The 16898-nt window shown below is 42.2% G+C and overlaps 2 protein-coding genes across 5 annotated transcripts; one reads left to right on the top strand and one right to left on the bottom strand.

The window, feature by feature from the left end:
• The first annotated feature begins 2613 nt into the window (after nt 1-2613).
• Nucleotides 2614-4741, top strand: rdh20 (retinol dehydrogenase 20). Its single transcript, XM_075462172.1, has 5 exons — nt 2614-3066; nt 3860-3958; nt 4125-4270; nt 4373-4504; nt 4606-4741. Exons 1-5 carry the CDS (start codon nt 2614-2616, stop codon nt 4724-4726), a joined length of 951 nt encoding a protein of 316 aa, XP_075318287.1. The 3' UTR covers nt 4727-4741.
• Nucleotides 4742-6951: 2210 nt separating this feature from the next.
• On the bottom strand, nt 6952-16884 carry stau1 (staufen double-stranded RNA binding protein 1). 4 transcript variants are annotated; one of them, XM_075461205.1, is made up of 15 exons: nt 16699-16884; nt 13409-13695; nt 13111-13232; nt 12878-13034; nt 12608-12764; nt 12323-12494; nt 12142-12237; nt 11788-12000; nt 11558-11701; nt 11299-11445; nt 11141-11216; nt 10750-11063; nt 10514-10642; nt 8163-8239; nt 6952-7657 (listed from the first exon to the last, which is right to left on the bottom strand). In XM_075461205.1, exons 2-15 carry the CDS (start codon nt 13599-13601, stop codon nt 7570-7572), a joined length of 2085 nt encoding a protein of 694 aa, XP_075317320.1. In that variant the 5' UTR covers nt 13602-13695; nt 16699-16884; the 3' UTR covers nt 6952-7569. The 4 variants fall into 4 exon arrangements, with proteins under 4 accessions (XP_075317320.1, XP_075317321.1, XP_075317322.1 ...); XM_075461206.1 differs by having other exon boundaries at nt 12608-12761; XM_075461207.1 differs by having other exon boundaries at nt 12890-13034.
• Nucleotides 16885-16898: the final 14 nt, after the last annotated feature.

The raw sequence follows: 16898 nt of genomic DNA, 5'->3' as shown, positions 1-16898 counted from the left end.
AATGTAAGCTATATGAGAACAAGAAATAAAAGTAAAATTACTAGATGCATGAGTAATGATGTACACGTGAAAGGAAACCATATAAATACACTAGAGAGAAAAAAAATCAGTTACCCTCCTTAAGAAATCCTTATTAGACTGTATGGACAGGCTAATGTTTGCAAAATGTTGGTGCAAAACTTATGAAACATAATAATAAATGGTGCCTCTGCCGTTGCCTCACTACTGATGTGTTTATGTAGCAGCCAATTCTCCTGGCCCATGTGTGCCTCAACATGTAGAAAGGGTGGATTACTGAAAATCCAAAGGCTGAGGTTATTCATGCAAAAAGATCAACACTGTGGACAGTGCAGGCCTCCACTCTGCTTCCAGATTCACAGCTCTTGATATTGTGTGAGCAGGAAAAAAAAAAAAAGACAGAAACTGAAAGAAGGAATAAAGCGTCAAGCTTATTTTTCTCCAGATATTCTACGTATATTCTTTCTGATTTATTATTATCTTTATTTCCGTATGCTTTTACGTGTTTTCACAACTCTGCTTCTTAAAAAGTCGGGCTGTTTTCTAAACTGTGAATTAAACTGTGCAATGGCAAATGCAATGATGAATCTGACGGCAGCAATGCTTTTAAGAACGGTCACAGGAGCAACAAAAGACTGAAAACTCCGGCGACAGGTTCGTAACAGTATAGAGGTTTGCGTGTGAAAAATGGAACAGGTTTCACTTTGCCGTTATTTGTCACTCATCTCATGCCATCCATGATGAAGCGCTCTTCAAATGTTGTGCTGCTGTTTATAACGTTCATACCAAGTAGCATAAAGCTCGAAAGAAAATTCTTGCTTTTCTCTGTTGTCATCAAGAAAAAAGAAAAGAAAAATCAGTTATACAGTTCTTATGTCCCTGTGATGAGTGGCTTTTTTTTAATGGCATATCCTGCTAAATGGAAGCAGCCAGCAGACAGGCAGACACAGCTTCACTTGACTTACATGACAACATTCAGACATCACCACGAGATTTAGGGCAACCACTTTAAGGAGACAAAAGCTGCTGCTGTTAAACACACAACAGGGCAACATACCTGGCAGTATTACGCCCTCCCTCTTTTCTACTGCCTTGGTGTATTACTTTGGATACAACATTTTCTATACCTTAGCAAACAAATGCTTGTTTAGATGTGATGTTATTGGGAGATATCAGCACACACAACACAACAGCACATTGATTTTTTTTCGTTTGCACTTCAATTACCTGCCCACTCCGGCGTGAAAGTAGACTTTAACCAACTCACACAGTTATCCATCACCCTGTAAATTATAACTACTGTTATTGTTGTCAAGCTAATATTGCTGCATGGTAATTAAGTGGTGATAGAATTTTCCGTGCTTGCAACTTCATTAACTTGAACCCATTTTACCGTGACTGAAATTTTAAGTGAAAATAATGCAGGCGGGAATACACTGAAAAGCTCAATAAAAATAATCTGAAAAAAAGTGTAAACACAACACGATCATACAAAATTGTATAAAGAAACATGCACAGGCAGCATTTTCTGGTATGACGTGCGAAACATGGCTAAAACGTGGCGTGCAGTGTTCACCTAAAAACAAAAACGTGATACATCACAAGCAGCCTTTACGGGGTCAACCCTAAGTACGGATGCAGAGATTTATAGTGCATACACATAATCTTCTTACTCATTTAATATGATTTTCAGTGTTCAAATGAGCAGCTGCTGAACTGGGGACAAATCTTATCCTTGAATTGTATCCATTCATTTTACTAATTCTGAATTATTTCCAGAAATGCAAACTGCACATGCTTATGGCTGACTTAATTTGGGCACAGCTGAGGCTGAGGTTCATTGACATACATTCTTGTTTTCTATCAATTAGGAAACAAGTTTCCTTTAATGAATGATCAGTTTGCTTTGCAGGATCTGGGAGCAGGAAGCATTAAACTGTTAAAGTACGAAGTCAAAGTAAACTAATGAAAACCTACAGTGAGTAATCATCTGATTGTATGATCCAACATGATAATTCATCTCTTAATATAAGCTCTGCATCTCCTACTTCCATTTGCTTCCCGCTCTTCGTAATATTGTAGACTTTTTACACACAAGTGTACATAGTTAGTTATGTGTCAAAGTAATTCTGATTTTGTGTTTTTCTGGATATGCACCCTTGTGTATGCATGGTTTATTTCAGCATATGACAGAGCCTCACATGCACAGTAGCTACAGCAAGTGTAAGCTCTGGACTTTGAAAAGGATAGAGCGCAAACCCCCAAAACTTCAAGAGTCTTTATCTCACTGTAAAGCCGTCTGGCACGTTATTTTTCTGAGTATTGGTAAAAATGGTTACATTCACAGCTTACAACAAAAGTGGTTTCATGAGAAGCTCAAGGTATTTCTTCTAATCCGAGAGGAGAGTGTTTAAATAAAGCGGGCATTGAGGCCGAGGCTCTCAGAAGGAGGGGAACACCAGCTTGGCTGTCTGCACCTTAGTTAGACGGTAGGAAACACATCTTCACAGGTAACAGCAGTGAAGTCTGAGCCACTGTAGGCCACTCAGACTTCTGTAGTTCCAGTTAAAGATCACCAGCACAAAACAAGGCAACATGATTTTTCTAATGGACCTCCAGATGATGCTGCTGGATGTGATTTACTTCATCCTGCGCAACTCTGTGCGGGTCATCATGCGTCCTCGCACCAAACCCATCGACGGAGAGCTGGTACTGATCACCGGATCGGGAGGAGGCCTGGGTCGTCTCTTTGCTCAGGAATTCACCAAGCATGGGGCGGAAGTGGTGCTGTGGGACCTTAACAGCAGCTCCAATGAGCAGACAGCCAAGCTGGTGCGGGAGATGGGGGGTAAGGCGTACACCTACACAGTGGATGTGACCGACCGGGACGATGTGTACCGCAATGCAGAGCTTGTGCGAAAGGACCTGGACCGGGACGTTACAATACTGGTGAACAACGCCGGAGTGGTGGCCGGGCATCGCATTCTAGACTGTCCTGACGAACTGATGGAGAGGACTATGAAAGTCAACTGTCATGCCCTATTCTGGGTGAGAATTTGTTAATATCCCATGTGTATTCGCCACTCACAGTAATGAAGCCCTTCAGATGTGTGACTAATTATCCTTGAGGTCAGATGAAAAGCCAAGCTGCCTCTCACCCACTAATACCACTTCAGTGCAGTGACTCACATCTGTTTGTAGCTTTGGATCTTCAAAGGCGCTAAAGCCTGTGGGGTCCAGAATGATAACTGCTTCTATAAATATGGGAAGTGGGTAAATGATAGCAAACTCTGGGACTCTGATCAAGTGTTTCCATTTAAATCCGCTGCCTAAATGACGACGAGGCGGAACAAACAGTGCTCGTCTGTGCAGCTTCAGATTTCTTGAAACACCAATTTAAGGTCTCTCTCTCAACAGATGAGCAGCATGTGGCAGCTAATCAAATATATGCAAAATAATCCTGTAAAAACTTCTCACATGCTAACAGAAACATGCTATTTAGGTGGCACACTTTTACTTTGACAAATACAGGAAGCTCAGACTCCAGCTTGAGAATTCCAGCGTATAATCTGTCATCATCAGCCAAACACAGTGCACATTATTGTGCACAGATTGTGTGAGACAAGGCATGTGAAACGCATTGCGTAAATAGCATTATCCTCCTCACACTATGGACTAAAGAAGTCTCACATCAATCCTATTAATAAACAGCTACTTGGGCAGGATAAGCTGAACAATATATAAGTCTCATTTAGGTCCTATGGACACTGCTTAGTTTGTTGCTCCATTTTAACGTACTGCTGTATAACAATACATGTTTGTACCCATGTGTGTGCCTCAGACGGTGAAGGCTTTCCTCCCTCAAATGAAGGCCCAAAATCACGGACACATTGTGACCATCGCCAGCGTCCTGGGCCTCTTCAGCACAGCTTGTGTCGAGGTGAACGAGGGAGAAACATCACTGCAATACGATATGACAGCTTTATCACAACAGCGTTTCACACCGTTCTACTCCTAAGGCTTAAAAGACGTGGACATTGGCCTTATATTCACCTGTGAGGACAATGTAAACCAGTTCTGATTAATGGGTCTTTTATTTTTGGCAGGATTACTGCGCCAGCAAGTTTGCTGCAGTGGGCTTCCACGAGTCTCTGGCCCACGAGCTGCTGTCTGAAGAGATTGAAGGTGTGAAGACAACTTTAGTGTGCCCCTACATCGTGGACACGGGCATGTTTGCAGGCTGCAAGATTCGGTACGTCAAACATATGATCACAAAGCTATGCATATGTTTGCAGTCCAACCAAGTGTCCTGACAAAATCTGTTCTGTGAATGTGTGTCGGTGTCACTGTTAAGAGAGGAAGTGGAGCTGCTCCTACCCCCTCTGGATCCCCAGTACTGTGTTGAACAAGCTATGAACGCCATCCTGATAGACCAACCATTAGTGTGCATCCCCCGCCTCACCTATCTGCCTTTCCTGTCCAGAGCGTAAGTATCGCATCAACTTGCCTACAAATATGCTTGGTTTTTTTTACATTTCATTCATGTTGCCATTTCAGCCCTCACCAGCCCGTCTTTTCTCCTTTCAGCTTGTTGCCATGGGAATCTAATGTGGCGACCTATCGTTTCATGGGCTCCGACAAGTGCATGTACCCGTTCATTGAGAACATGCAGCAAAGAGCGACTAATGGCACTGTTATGGTTGCATAATCTTACCTCGATACACTGACAGCAATCAAAGCCTTAAAAGTAAAATCACTTGTAATTCAAAGGGTTTACTAAATATAAACTGGAATCTTTAAAAAGATGTGCAGGAAAAGCAGCACGAACTGCCAAACAGCAGCCACGACCGAGCTGATGTTCAGACACACTGACGGGGATTTTAGATTTTGAGGCTGATCATTCAGAAGCCTGTACTGGATAACTACTCAGCCAAGTAGTCATCAGCACTGAAAAGAGATTTCTGTAATGTTCGCATGAAGTTTATAGTCCCCCCCCCACCCTCAAAAAAAACCAAAAAAAAAAAACTGTTTTACCATAACTCTGAGAAATGGCCAAACATTGTTTGAATCCTGGACTGATCAAAATGGGAACATGTCTTTATCATCTGTAACTTAATGATGTAATTGAATGTTGTGCTTTATTACATGTACATAAAATAAAATAAATACTGTCAGCTTCTTTTGTTACGTTTTTTTTTCTTTTTTTCTATTGCAAACCGCATAAAGACGTGCAGAAAAGAAAAGCTTTTTAATCCCACTCATCAGCTCCTGAAAATGAACGACTTAGCGGTAAACTCTGAACCAAATGCACTTTGCTCCAGCTTAAAGTTGACGCACGCAGGCATCAGCACATGTGTAGAGTTTACCATTGAGAAGAAACGGGCTGATGAGCGTTGCCACTCTAAGAACTCTGCAGTGATGCAGTAAAACGAAATCACTGCCCGAACAAATGTACACGCAGTGAAGCAAGCGTGGCCAACGAAGTGTCTCCCGCAGCACAGTGCTGCGTTGTAAATATCTCCAGTCAGACACACAATGTCCCAGAATGAGGACACGTTTGTGCACTCAAGAATAAAAATGATCTTTTGCATAACAGGACTTTTTTTTTTAATTTTTCATTGGCTGGAACTAAATATAGGTCAAATGAAATAAATTTAACACAACATTTCTAACAAAATGCCACTCAAATCCTCCCTAATTTAGGGCAAATTAAATGAAAGTTATAAAATGTGAAGGGTTAGGAACTGTGATGACTTTTTTCTGCAGGTGGGATGTTTCCATTTTCCACCAACATTTGAAAAAAAAAAACATTTGAGCCGAGATACCCAAAGTTCTGCGATGATTATCGTGCAGTCTGTTACAACAGTTCTACGATCATCCCTTTTCAACCGAGACACTTCCAGAACTAGTTAAGAGCCAGCCCGTAACCTTGATCTAGTTCTGACTAAAAAGCTATAGCTAAAAAGCAGGCTCTTGTTCAGGAAACTGGTTCCACAAAGGAACAAACTCTTTGCTGGACCAGACCCAAAAACTGTAAGGGTGAGGCTCTGGGGCCCATAGCGGGAACGGCATCGACACAAAACCACTGCAGTCGGGGCTTATAAATGCAAGCTGGTGAAATTAACTGCAAAAGTTACAGACATCTAGCTGTACAGCTGGAGATGGCAACTATCCAACTACGTATAGCGAGGTTAAATTATCTGTCAAGGAGAAAAGAAGCTACACTGAGAGCAGCCTGAAGACTTTTGAGCCACACCAATGTTTACTGTTGTTTTCTGCCTGTGCCTACTCCAAAATGGCTTTGAGTTTGCAACTTTGACCAGTTTGATTCATCCACAGATGAATCTCACTGCATTACATAATATATTTCATCCTTTTTTCCCCCAAATGTGAACCCTTAACAACCACTGATTCCTCCACTTTCTTCTTCTTGGTCGATGTATGGACGGTGTAGTTCTTTATACGCCAGTAGTTTGGCCATTCCCCCATGTAGAAATACCTTCATTCGTAATAAAAACATAAAAATCTATTTTGTAAAATAATTAGATACTAATTTAAACTAAGTTTAAAATCATGTCATGAATTTTTCCTCATAGTTCTTTGTCACTGCCCCACCCTGCAGCTTGATCGGGAGGGAAAATGAGACAATGTGGTCCGTCCCTTCTGTTGTGGTCCTTGACAGAAGATTAAATTAAGCTTCAGTTTCAAATTAGATGAAGCCGGTGTTGGAACAGACATATAAAGTGGTGTAATAATGTGGCTCTCTGAGTAAACCGCTGAAGGGTTTGCATTATGGACCAAAAAGCAGCAGTTTGTCTGGATTGGAAAGAGTGACAAAACCTCAGTATGCACCTGAATCACTATTGAATACCTCTATAATGCGGTCGTCTGAATCATCATATCAGATGAGGAAAAAAAGAGAGAGAGATGAAGTTTAGCTTTGTGCCCGTAAGCACCAAAGTTTAATTACCATAAGGAGGGGAGAGAAGGGATGTCGACATGAGGAAGGAAAGGGATCCCTGCCATGAACAGCAGCGATAACATCACATTACTTTAGGAAAATCAACAGAGGTTTGCCAGCTGCACCCTAGACAAAGATGAGGCCAAAATTTTAAGAAGATCTCTTCTCAATGGACTACCTAAGCAGGGGATAAAACACAAAACACTTAAAAACAAGATATGGTGGGTCTCACAAAAAAAGAAACATGTTCTAACCAAGAGAAAATAAGAGTTCACAGTAAATTACTTCTTTTTTTTTTTTTTTTTTGTTACCAAGTACAACCCCAAACTTGTTGTCTAGGATGCAGCTACGGTTTCTACAAAGCAAAAGAAAAAATAAATAATGTGTACAATTAAACAACATCAAGGAGAAGAGCCTATTTGTTCCTATCAATCTTGTTTAACTGTGAACACTTCATAACAATGAATATGAACAGTGATGGTTCAGAGCCTACAGTGACCGAAGCTTCTTATAGTCCTCTAAAACAGACCGAGAACACAGTGTATTGAGTTTTTTTTTCTCAAGTGCTTTTACAGACAGCCAAACCTGATCTAAGCTGTGCCGTCCAGCGTCTGTGCCAATGTGCTTGAGTTAGCCTGTTTGAGGTGTGAGTCACCTTCGATTTCCTGCTTGCCACACCTGAGGAAAACAAGTCACATTTAGTGTCACTTTGGTTGATCCGCCACAGATGACAAAAGACAGCCAACATCCAAGCAGCCTGGAGAGCTATTCCACAGAAAAAAAAAACTAAAAGAAATGCCGGGAGTGTTTGTCAAAGAGGGTTCAGGCTGCCTTACGCAGTGTATTTCCATTTACGTTTGCACGTGTCAATAAATCGCTGCACCCATTTCCTATTCTCCTTCAAAATAGAAATAAATTAGGGGTAGCTCAAGACTTTAGCACAGCACTGTAATAGTACTCCTAAAGACCAGTGAGCATTTGTTTCTATAAAACTGGTGAATTTCTTTATTCCAAGCAACAAGAGAAATATACATGAAGCTGGGGTTTGACTCTCCTCACGCAGACTAATGTTTCTTGGCACAGCACTCAATTAGCTTATTAGTCTCCTGGAAGATTTTATCATTAAAAAAAAAAAAAAAAAAACTAAATCAATAAAAGTAGGCGGCGTTTCCTCACAGCTTACCCAGCTGGTCCGTTTCCTGTCCTTTCATTTAACTGCTGGTCCAACTCAGAGAGTAACTTCAGTATATTCAGCGCAGCCTGTAGAGGTTAAGATCAGCATGTATTATTCCGATGTTCTGAGAAACACTTTTCTTCCAGAAAGCCTGTCTTGTACCAAAGTTGCTACTGAGAAACAGAACTCCCGGAGGCTTTCCCTGCTGCCATTAGGAATCAAGCACAGCCAATTGTTTGTCGGCAACTTTGACCAGTTTTTTCGTTTTCCATTAACTGCCTGTGAACTCCTCGTAAATCCAAAACATCCTCAACTTAATTTTCCAGATGCAATTCAAAAGAGGCATTTTTCAGTAAGGAGGCGGCAAAAGTGGGCGTTTTTCAACCTAAGGGAGGGTTTTTCATTCGAAAGACACGATTAGTCTTTCTTTCCAGTAACTTCACAGCACGGGAAACAGTTCCTACTGGAAAATTGGATTGTGAAGCTTTTTCTAAAGCTGTCCTCTTGTTCTGTCACAAATTTGACTGGTAGCCAGCAGTAATGCAGCTATGCAGCAAAGATGTTCTGCTGCGTAAGGACAAAGTCTGTTAGCATCTCAATATGCTAGCAGCTGCATGACGTGGCAGCTGTACAGTCGTCAGCTATTTCAAGTGGAATGTAGCCAAAGTCTCTCCTACTCTCCTATATTGACGTACACTACAGCTTATTGCAGTCGAATTCCACAGAGAGCTGTTTTTATTCACATTTTTGTCTGTTTCTGCTGTCAGATGGCAAAACGAAAACCAAATGAAGGCCGAATAACAGTCCATTATGATTATGTATTTTACAGCATGGCATCTGCTCTGCTCCAATAAGATCGTTAATAGACACGCCCGTGCTGTCATTTCGGGTGCACTTACACATACCATGACCACTCATTAAGTTAGAAGTGACAGAAAGTGTTTGCTCCCCCCTATAACTAGCAACTCTCTTGTCTATAAAGTAGCACAGGTTTGTCCTAAAAGTCTCTAGATTCGTCACTCGTCACCTAAAACAAAAAGAGGGGATCTCAGCGAGTAGGAATAACTACCTCAGCAGCACATGCAAGTTTAATTAGATAATCATCTCTTGGGATTGAAAAACCCAGACCTTGATAGATAAAACGTCCGCATTTGTTCTGCAGACACCTCTACCTTGTATCTCTTGCCACTGTAAAGCTGAGAGCTGTTTGCAGTTGCTAATCATAATGCCATTATCTTGAGTTTATCATGTCATGTTGAGATAACAAATCTTGTTCTGGCAGTGACTGATTCACTTCTCCCGGTATCTTAAGAGGCTGTCCTTTTCCTTTCTTGAGACGACATAAACTGACGGCCCATTTCTAGAAAACAGAACTAGTTTACCAGAGATAAGGTACTGGGTTATCTTATAACAATCATGAGAAAACAATGTCATTTCATTGCCACAGACTTCAGCTTTCACTTCGTGACTGTTAGGGAGAATCTATAACTGAAAGTCAAGGCATATCCTTATAGGTTTGTTTGCTGCCGTCATTAGAGAAGACGGTGTGTTCTTACTGTGGGGAAAAGATTAGAGGATCGGCTACCTTCCATTTCGCTGCTCAAACGGAGCCTAACGATAACTGCAAAGGACAACATACCAACCGCATTTGCCATTTTCGTTATAAATCAGTTCCTACGGTTATCAGGATGCTATGTATGGGTGCCGGCACTGCACTCCTGTTGTCTGAGAACCACGAGAGGAAACCCTTTTGTTTTCTTATGATAACAAAATAAGTCTTCATGAGAAAACTGGTTTTGTTATGCCGAGATAACAACTTCATCGTAACAAAACACGTTCTGCTATCTGGATGATGATCAGTTCGTAATTTTGTAACAAAAGCAATAAAGATTCTTTTCAAGCTCGGGCTGTGCCTGCTTCAGTGTGAAATGTTACTCCTTTGGTAATGTAGCGAGGACTCAATGTCCCTTAACCCATCATGGGCTGCACTGACAAATGTGTCACTTTACCCTTTAAACCTGGAGCGAATCATACGTCGTAGCAACATTTCCAAGACTCACCATTGTAATTATGAAAAAACGATCAATACACATGTGGGCAAAGAAAGTCATTTACAATGAAAGCGAGAGGTCTGACCTCTTAAATGATTTTCACTTCTTCAGAGGCTGAAAAATCAAACGTTTCTAGTGGGCAGTTTTGAGCTTTACAGAAAAACACTCAGGTTTTAAGAGGGCTGTTGTTAAATGAAGCCTCAGTCTGAATGGGTTAGAATGGAAGATTTGACAGATGCACCCTGGATGTCAAAAATCTCTTAAACCAGAAGGAGAGCTTTTGGGGTGTTTTTCCCACTGAATACTGACCATATCGTGACAGGATTCGACATCTTTTCCAATCCCATGGCTGATGAGTGGTGGCTGGGAGGAGCAGTTGATCAGCGACACAAACTCATTCTTATTGTTTTTGGGAAAATCCTTGTATTCCACCTGCAGGTAAAGTACATACAGAAATCAACTGTATCAACCACAAACAAAAATGCTTGCACACATCTGGGCTAACCGAGTCCATGACAGGTGAATACACTGCCGATTACCTGCAGACACTGCACACATGCAAGATAGCTGAGCTGTTCCGAGGGCCTGGTGAGGGGTCCGTGGGGCAGCTGGTTCAGGTTATTTTTGTTCTTTAGGATAGTCTCAGCAGTCAACGACGCCCCAGCATAAAGCAGCTCGTTGGCGATCATGGCAGTGATTGTGGCCTTGCCTGGGTTGGGCATGGCTCGATTGTAGTCCTTAGCGTGAGATCCTGGACAGGCTCCGACTGCTTGAGCCACCTCTGGCACCATGGGGAGGATACCTGCAGGCAGCTGTTGGTGGCTCAGATAAGGCAGGCGGAAGTCCTCCTCCTTGGAACCTGATGGCACAACAACACTGGTAAGAGCATGTTCTCAGTGTGGTCATCCAGCAGAGACCATTTCAACTGAGATTTACCCAATGCCACCTCCTCCACAGAGCCAGGTTCGAAGAAGGTCACTTTGCGTCCGTCACCAGGCTTTTTCACTGGGGTCTAAATAAAAATAATAAGCACATCAGGGCTGTCACGTGATGCACATAAAACTTTCATTTGGTTGACAACCATTCAGCGATACCTTTTCATCAGTTTTGAGTGCCGGTTTGGGAGGCTGAGGCTGAGGCACTTTATATCCCAAGAGTTCCAACATTTTCTCGGCTGCATTCCTCTTGGCCACCTTCTTACTGGGTCCCATTCCCTCCGCACACTGGCCACACACTGTCACCTGTACCAGAATACACAGATGAAAGAGATGAATGGCACACTCGCACACAAAAATAACAACAGAGATGGACACTGTGTAAGTCTTGCTGCCAGCATGCCTCGTCTGCACTTACCTGCATTACAAACTCTCTGCGCCGGGGTAAACCTCTTTCTGTCACCATGTTGTACTCCGGCTCCTTCTCCTTCTTGGCCTGCTGGATCTGAGCCAAGCGGCTAATGGGATTCATCCCCTGGCCATACTCTGGGCTGGTCTGCAGCTGTTGGCAATGATGGATTAATCTTTAATTAAGGGCATTATGTTCTGTTCTGACTAATCCCAACTCCAGTTCAAAAGTTCCACTACCTTAATGATGGATTTGGTTTTCTTTTTGATGCGTGGCAGGGTCTTTTCCACATTGGGTATATGGGGTAGCCTCTTCAACTCTCCCAGCACCGCTGCTGCCGCCAGCTTCTTGGCAATCTTTTTACTTTTCCCCTCGCCCTCTCCCATAAACTCCCCAACAGCAACACGAACAACAAAGCTCTTCATGTGTGGAGGGCCCTCTTCCTTTAAAACCTGGAAAAACCAACAGCCTTCTATTTATGTCACCAAACCAAATACAAGGTTAATTCATGCCTATTCCTCACATGTCAATGAATATCACTGACACATTCCTACATATCAATTTCTCGGATGGTAACATAAATGCATCCAAACCTCAAAGTTGACAGGTAGATTTCGTTTAAGAGCAATTTCAAACACTTGACTGATCTCCGATTTGTTCAGGTTCTCCTCCTCGGGCTCGCCATTCATCTGTTGAAGACAACATTAAACATCATCTAGCACTATTTAATGCTGAGTGTACACTTCTTTTTATTTATTCTTTTTTTGTTTTTACCATTGGCAACTGTAGCAGTATCGGCTCCTTCTGCAGGACTTTCAAGGCCTTGGCAGCAGCGTCGTGTTTGGCCAACTGCCGCGTGCGGCCCTTCCCAATAAACTGCTGGCCTCCGATGGAAAGCTCCATATGGTATATCATTGGTCCCACTGGAGGAAATGGATAGTAGTACCTGGACACATGACAGAGTAAACTTTTTTCCTCTTAAAAACAATGGGCAAAACAGAAGCAAAAAAAAAAAAAAAAGAAGCTCTCTCTTGCCATTTCCAAGTAATTTAAACTCACTGTTGCATAGAGCGCTGGTAAGGCCCTGGTGCCCGGACATTGTAATTGAAGTTTGGTGGTCTCACCACCGGGTATGGGTCGATGGGTTTATACATAGGCTTTTTGCCAAGCTTCATACAAAGTGCATTCAACTCCATGGTATGTGTGATGCCATCTGCTATAAGACAAAAAGACAAACGTCCAAAATCAAATTGCTCTTGCATTCATTCTTGTCTTTGCTCGGTGAAAAATCAGAGCGTGACTCCGACAGAGCCAGTGGGAACAGCCCACCTGGGTTCTTGCCTGTGTTACGGAGCATCCTGACGGTGGGTTTGGGGAGTGTCGTCTCGGCGAGGGCAGACGCAGCAGCGGAATGCTGGGCTTTCTTGATACTGGTGCCCTCTGCCTCCCAATGCTGATCTCCAAGTGTGAGTCTCACTGAGAAAATCTGAAATATATTCTCTCTCATGAGGAAAAAACTTGACACAAGATCAGGTCAACAGTGTGAATGGAACTCGGCATACCTTGGAGTGAGCTGGTCCTTGCTCAGAAAGCAGCTTATACTCAGGTTGGATCTTGTTGAAACGGGCTAACTCATTCACCAAACACATAGAGGTCTTCTCTTTAGGGTTTGCCATGTTAGATACTGAAACGAGACAAGACTCACCGTCAAACATGGTCACAAATACGATCAGAAAAGACTGCACAGAGACCCAAAGACTCAGAGCTTTGAAATCAAAGCATAATAAGCTGAAAGAGGTTTGAAAATACAGATGTGCAGTCCTGACACAATACACCCAAAGCAGACAAACTAAAACTCACCTGTGGTGGTATTATAAGGAGTGGCTGAGCCTGCTGGGAGGGCGGAGCTCCTGATGGGCTGGCTGGCACTCTCTGATGGTAGAGCGCCTGTTGCACAAGGGATGCTGTAGCCTGGCTGCGGCTGCCCCATCTGCATGGGGGCAGAGGCAGCAGGCATGGGGCTAGCTGGACACTGAAACTGGAGTTGAGACATCCTCGTTCGTCGAGCTTAGTAGGCTGAGGTCAAACTAAGAAATTTACAGCGTGGGAGGGACTGTGGATTGAAGAGGTCTGAATTTAAGCTCTGCCTGGAAAGAGAGAGAAATAGAAAGTAAGACATGGCACCGTCTGTATGTTGAGAAAAATACATAATCATAAACTCATCCTTTTTCACGGGGAAAAAACAATAAAAATCATAATCACAGGCACTGAAGCACCCAACATTCAACAGAGTGCTGCCCTGAAATAGATGCCTATCATATGCCTGTCAAATAAACACACAACAAGTTGATTTCCAGCTGACCTCACTGCATTGGCCTGAGCTGTGGGAGAAAAAAAAAAACAAGCAGAGATGGGAAGAACTCATGTACTGCACACACACACACACAAAGGTATCAGGTGCAGTGCAGAAAGCCTGGGCTAAAATATGTTGTTATGTGTTTCATGAAACAAAAGAACTTAAACAAATGCTCCTGCTAAGCTCTCTAAGCCTTATGTCAAGTCTTCTGTAACTCTGGGGGCCCCTTTATCTTTTTACAACCTTTCGTCTAGCAGTGCCTACAGTATACAGTTTGCTGTAATGTTATATCCTCATTTGTAAGTCGCTTTTGATAAAAGCGTCTGCGAAATGCATAAACATAAACAACATAAACTTGAGAATTAACAACAATTTGCTTGTAGTGCGGGTCACTCCGCTTGTTGACAACAGGCAACTACAGACGGAAGAAAAAACATCAAACTGGTCCCGTGCCATCATGTCTCACCGATACAACATCCCTGTACCTTTGCGTTAAGGCTAAAAGTCTGCAGGACTCTACCGGAGGGGTGGAACCCCACTCAACCAATTTATATTCCTTCATTAGTGATGTGATTATGGCTGACAGTGCTTGAGATCTGGTGACTCGAAAAGGCCATTGTGTCCATGATTCACTAAACTGTCATACTTAATCTATTCAGTAACGTCTCATTCCCAGTGGATGGGTCCATTAGACTTTGTGAGACAGCTAGATTCCCACATAATCTGTCAGACTACAATCTAAAGAGAAAGAATCTTGCCACGTTCCAAGCTATCTGTTTCTGAGCCAAGTTGTCCTATATTTGTGTCCTATACTGGCAACAAGTCAATTGTAAGGTCAAAAAACAGTTAGCTCATCAACTGAGGAGGTAAGAGTGGATGTTCATAGCATTTGTTGGAACAAATTACTGGTCACTGTGGAATAACTGTGGTTGTTCAAGCCTTTGTTTTACAAACATTTAATAAAGAAGAAATTAAGTAGTATGTTTTGCATGGTTACTTTTTCATGCTCATTCTGTATCTTACTTTTGTGCACTTATTTCTTATCTTTATGGATTTCTCTTCTGCATTCGCTCTATCACTAAGCAGGAGACAGTTTTATCCCTTCTGCTCTTCTCAATTCCTAGTTCTTTGCCGAAAGAAAGGCAAGAACACAGAAGGCTGTGCCATTCACCCAACTGGCTCCCTTCATGATGATGTGATAAATAATCCAATTACCTGCCAAGTATAGGCTATGTTTTCCAAAAGAAAACAAAGAACTAACAAGGTTAGTGGGCACTGTCATCATAGAAAATGCTAAATAGAAAGTGTTTCAACATTGCATGAAGACATTCACTCTGGTCTACTTTGTTTTAGCTTTTAGTTGGAAAAAACATGACAGCAAAATTAAATGGCACCTGCAGCACAACAGAACCATCAGATCTGGTAAGGTCAAAGACGTAATACGTGCACACGCCGACTAGTTGAGAACGTTAAGGGTGACTCTAGTAACCACATCACTTCCTTTCACACCACTGTAGACTCTACAGTGTAGAGCATCGCCTGTGGTATGTGTGCACCCATTTTGTAAGAGGGGGGCTCGTGCATTACAGCCCATCATCCCTTCTCATGCAGACGTTGATACACGGTTCTTTCTGACAGCGGGTCACTCCAGCTAAAAACACTCTTTAAAACCCAAAAAGAAAACTGCAGATGTCTCATTCCTGGCACATTACAACACTATGTGTGCAAAGCAGTCATCGAAAGTGCACTGTCAACCACAACGCATTTGCTGCCACAAACTATTTCCTATTGTTGTGAATGCTTTGGCTATTTTACCCACTGATGCACCAGTCAACCGGGCAGTTTTCATGACTGAAGCTTTTCACCACCTGACCCCATCGATGGACAATCTTTCTGTCAATTTCTGCTAACTTCTATTTTCTTTTTAACCTTGCTGAGCTTTGTTTTTCCCTCGTCATTACCAGCTTGCATTTTTGTTTTAATAAAAAAAAAAAAAAAAATTTTAAATTAAAAAAAGATAAGACAATATAACCTTGCGGGTGGCTACTTTCACTGCTCAGGTTGAAAAATAAAAAATACTCCTGATTATAAAACGTAGTCGTATGTTGTAAGTGTTTATTATTATCATCTACCGAATTATTATTTCCGTCGTGGTGCTTGGTTTGTTGTCTGGGTGGGTGCTGCTGAGCCCTTATGAATCTCTGGTCTCTAATATACCACAAAGTTGGCATATATCGACTTTAACACGCCTCGAGTTGCTGAGTGTTAAATGGTCGTTGACAAAATGTAATTTAAACATTTGCTTGTGCTACAGCAAGAAACAAGTGGTATGCCAGTTAATATGCCGACTCAAACCCTGATAATAATCGTTTAAAAAAAAAAAAAACTGGAAGCATTTTGTATATCACTACACTTTTATATTTCCAATCGATTAGACCATATATGTGTGTAAAAGACATTAATGCCAGTACATAAAAACAGTGGTTAGTGATGAAACCAGGCCGCCGGTTGCCAATACGGACTACCCCTCAGGACGTTAGCCGACTAGCTTTCTCACTACAGTGGCAGACATGCAATAACCTTTGCAAAAAAATAATAGAAGATAAACCAATACTGTCAAAAGTGCATCATCGTGGAGATAAGAGCATAACTCATGATAGACAATGCTTGACACTAGTTTATTTGGCTGGTCAAAGACACGTTTCATGTTATTTTCCCGGCAAGTCTGAGAGGAGTCAGTTAAATCGCTAGCTCGCTAGCTAACCCTGAGAAGTCTGCACAAAGTAAGCCTCACCTCGTCGCTCCTTTGTTCAGTTATTAGTTAATCCATAAGATACGTTGGTTTAATGTCGCTTGCTTTTGTTAGCGGCCTATTTCAAGACTTAGTGTATGTTAATTTATATCAAAATGCGGGCGGTGAGGAGGTGAACATTGGGAGGACAGGGCAAACACTAAAGAGAATGGCACGGTCTGGACTATCTTCCGGAAGTGACA

The sequence above is a fragment of the Odontesthes bonariensis genome, chromosome 3, assembly GCF_027942865.1.
Source record: "Odontesthes bonariensis isolate fOdoBon6 chromosome 3, fOdoBon6.hap1, whole genome shotgun sequence".
Classification (NCBI taxonomy): Eukaryota; Metazoa; Chordata; class Actinopteri; order Atheriniformes; family Atherinopsidae; genus Odontesthes; species Odontesthes bonariensis.
This window is presented reverse-complemented; position numbering and strand designations above follow the sequence as displayed.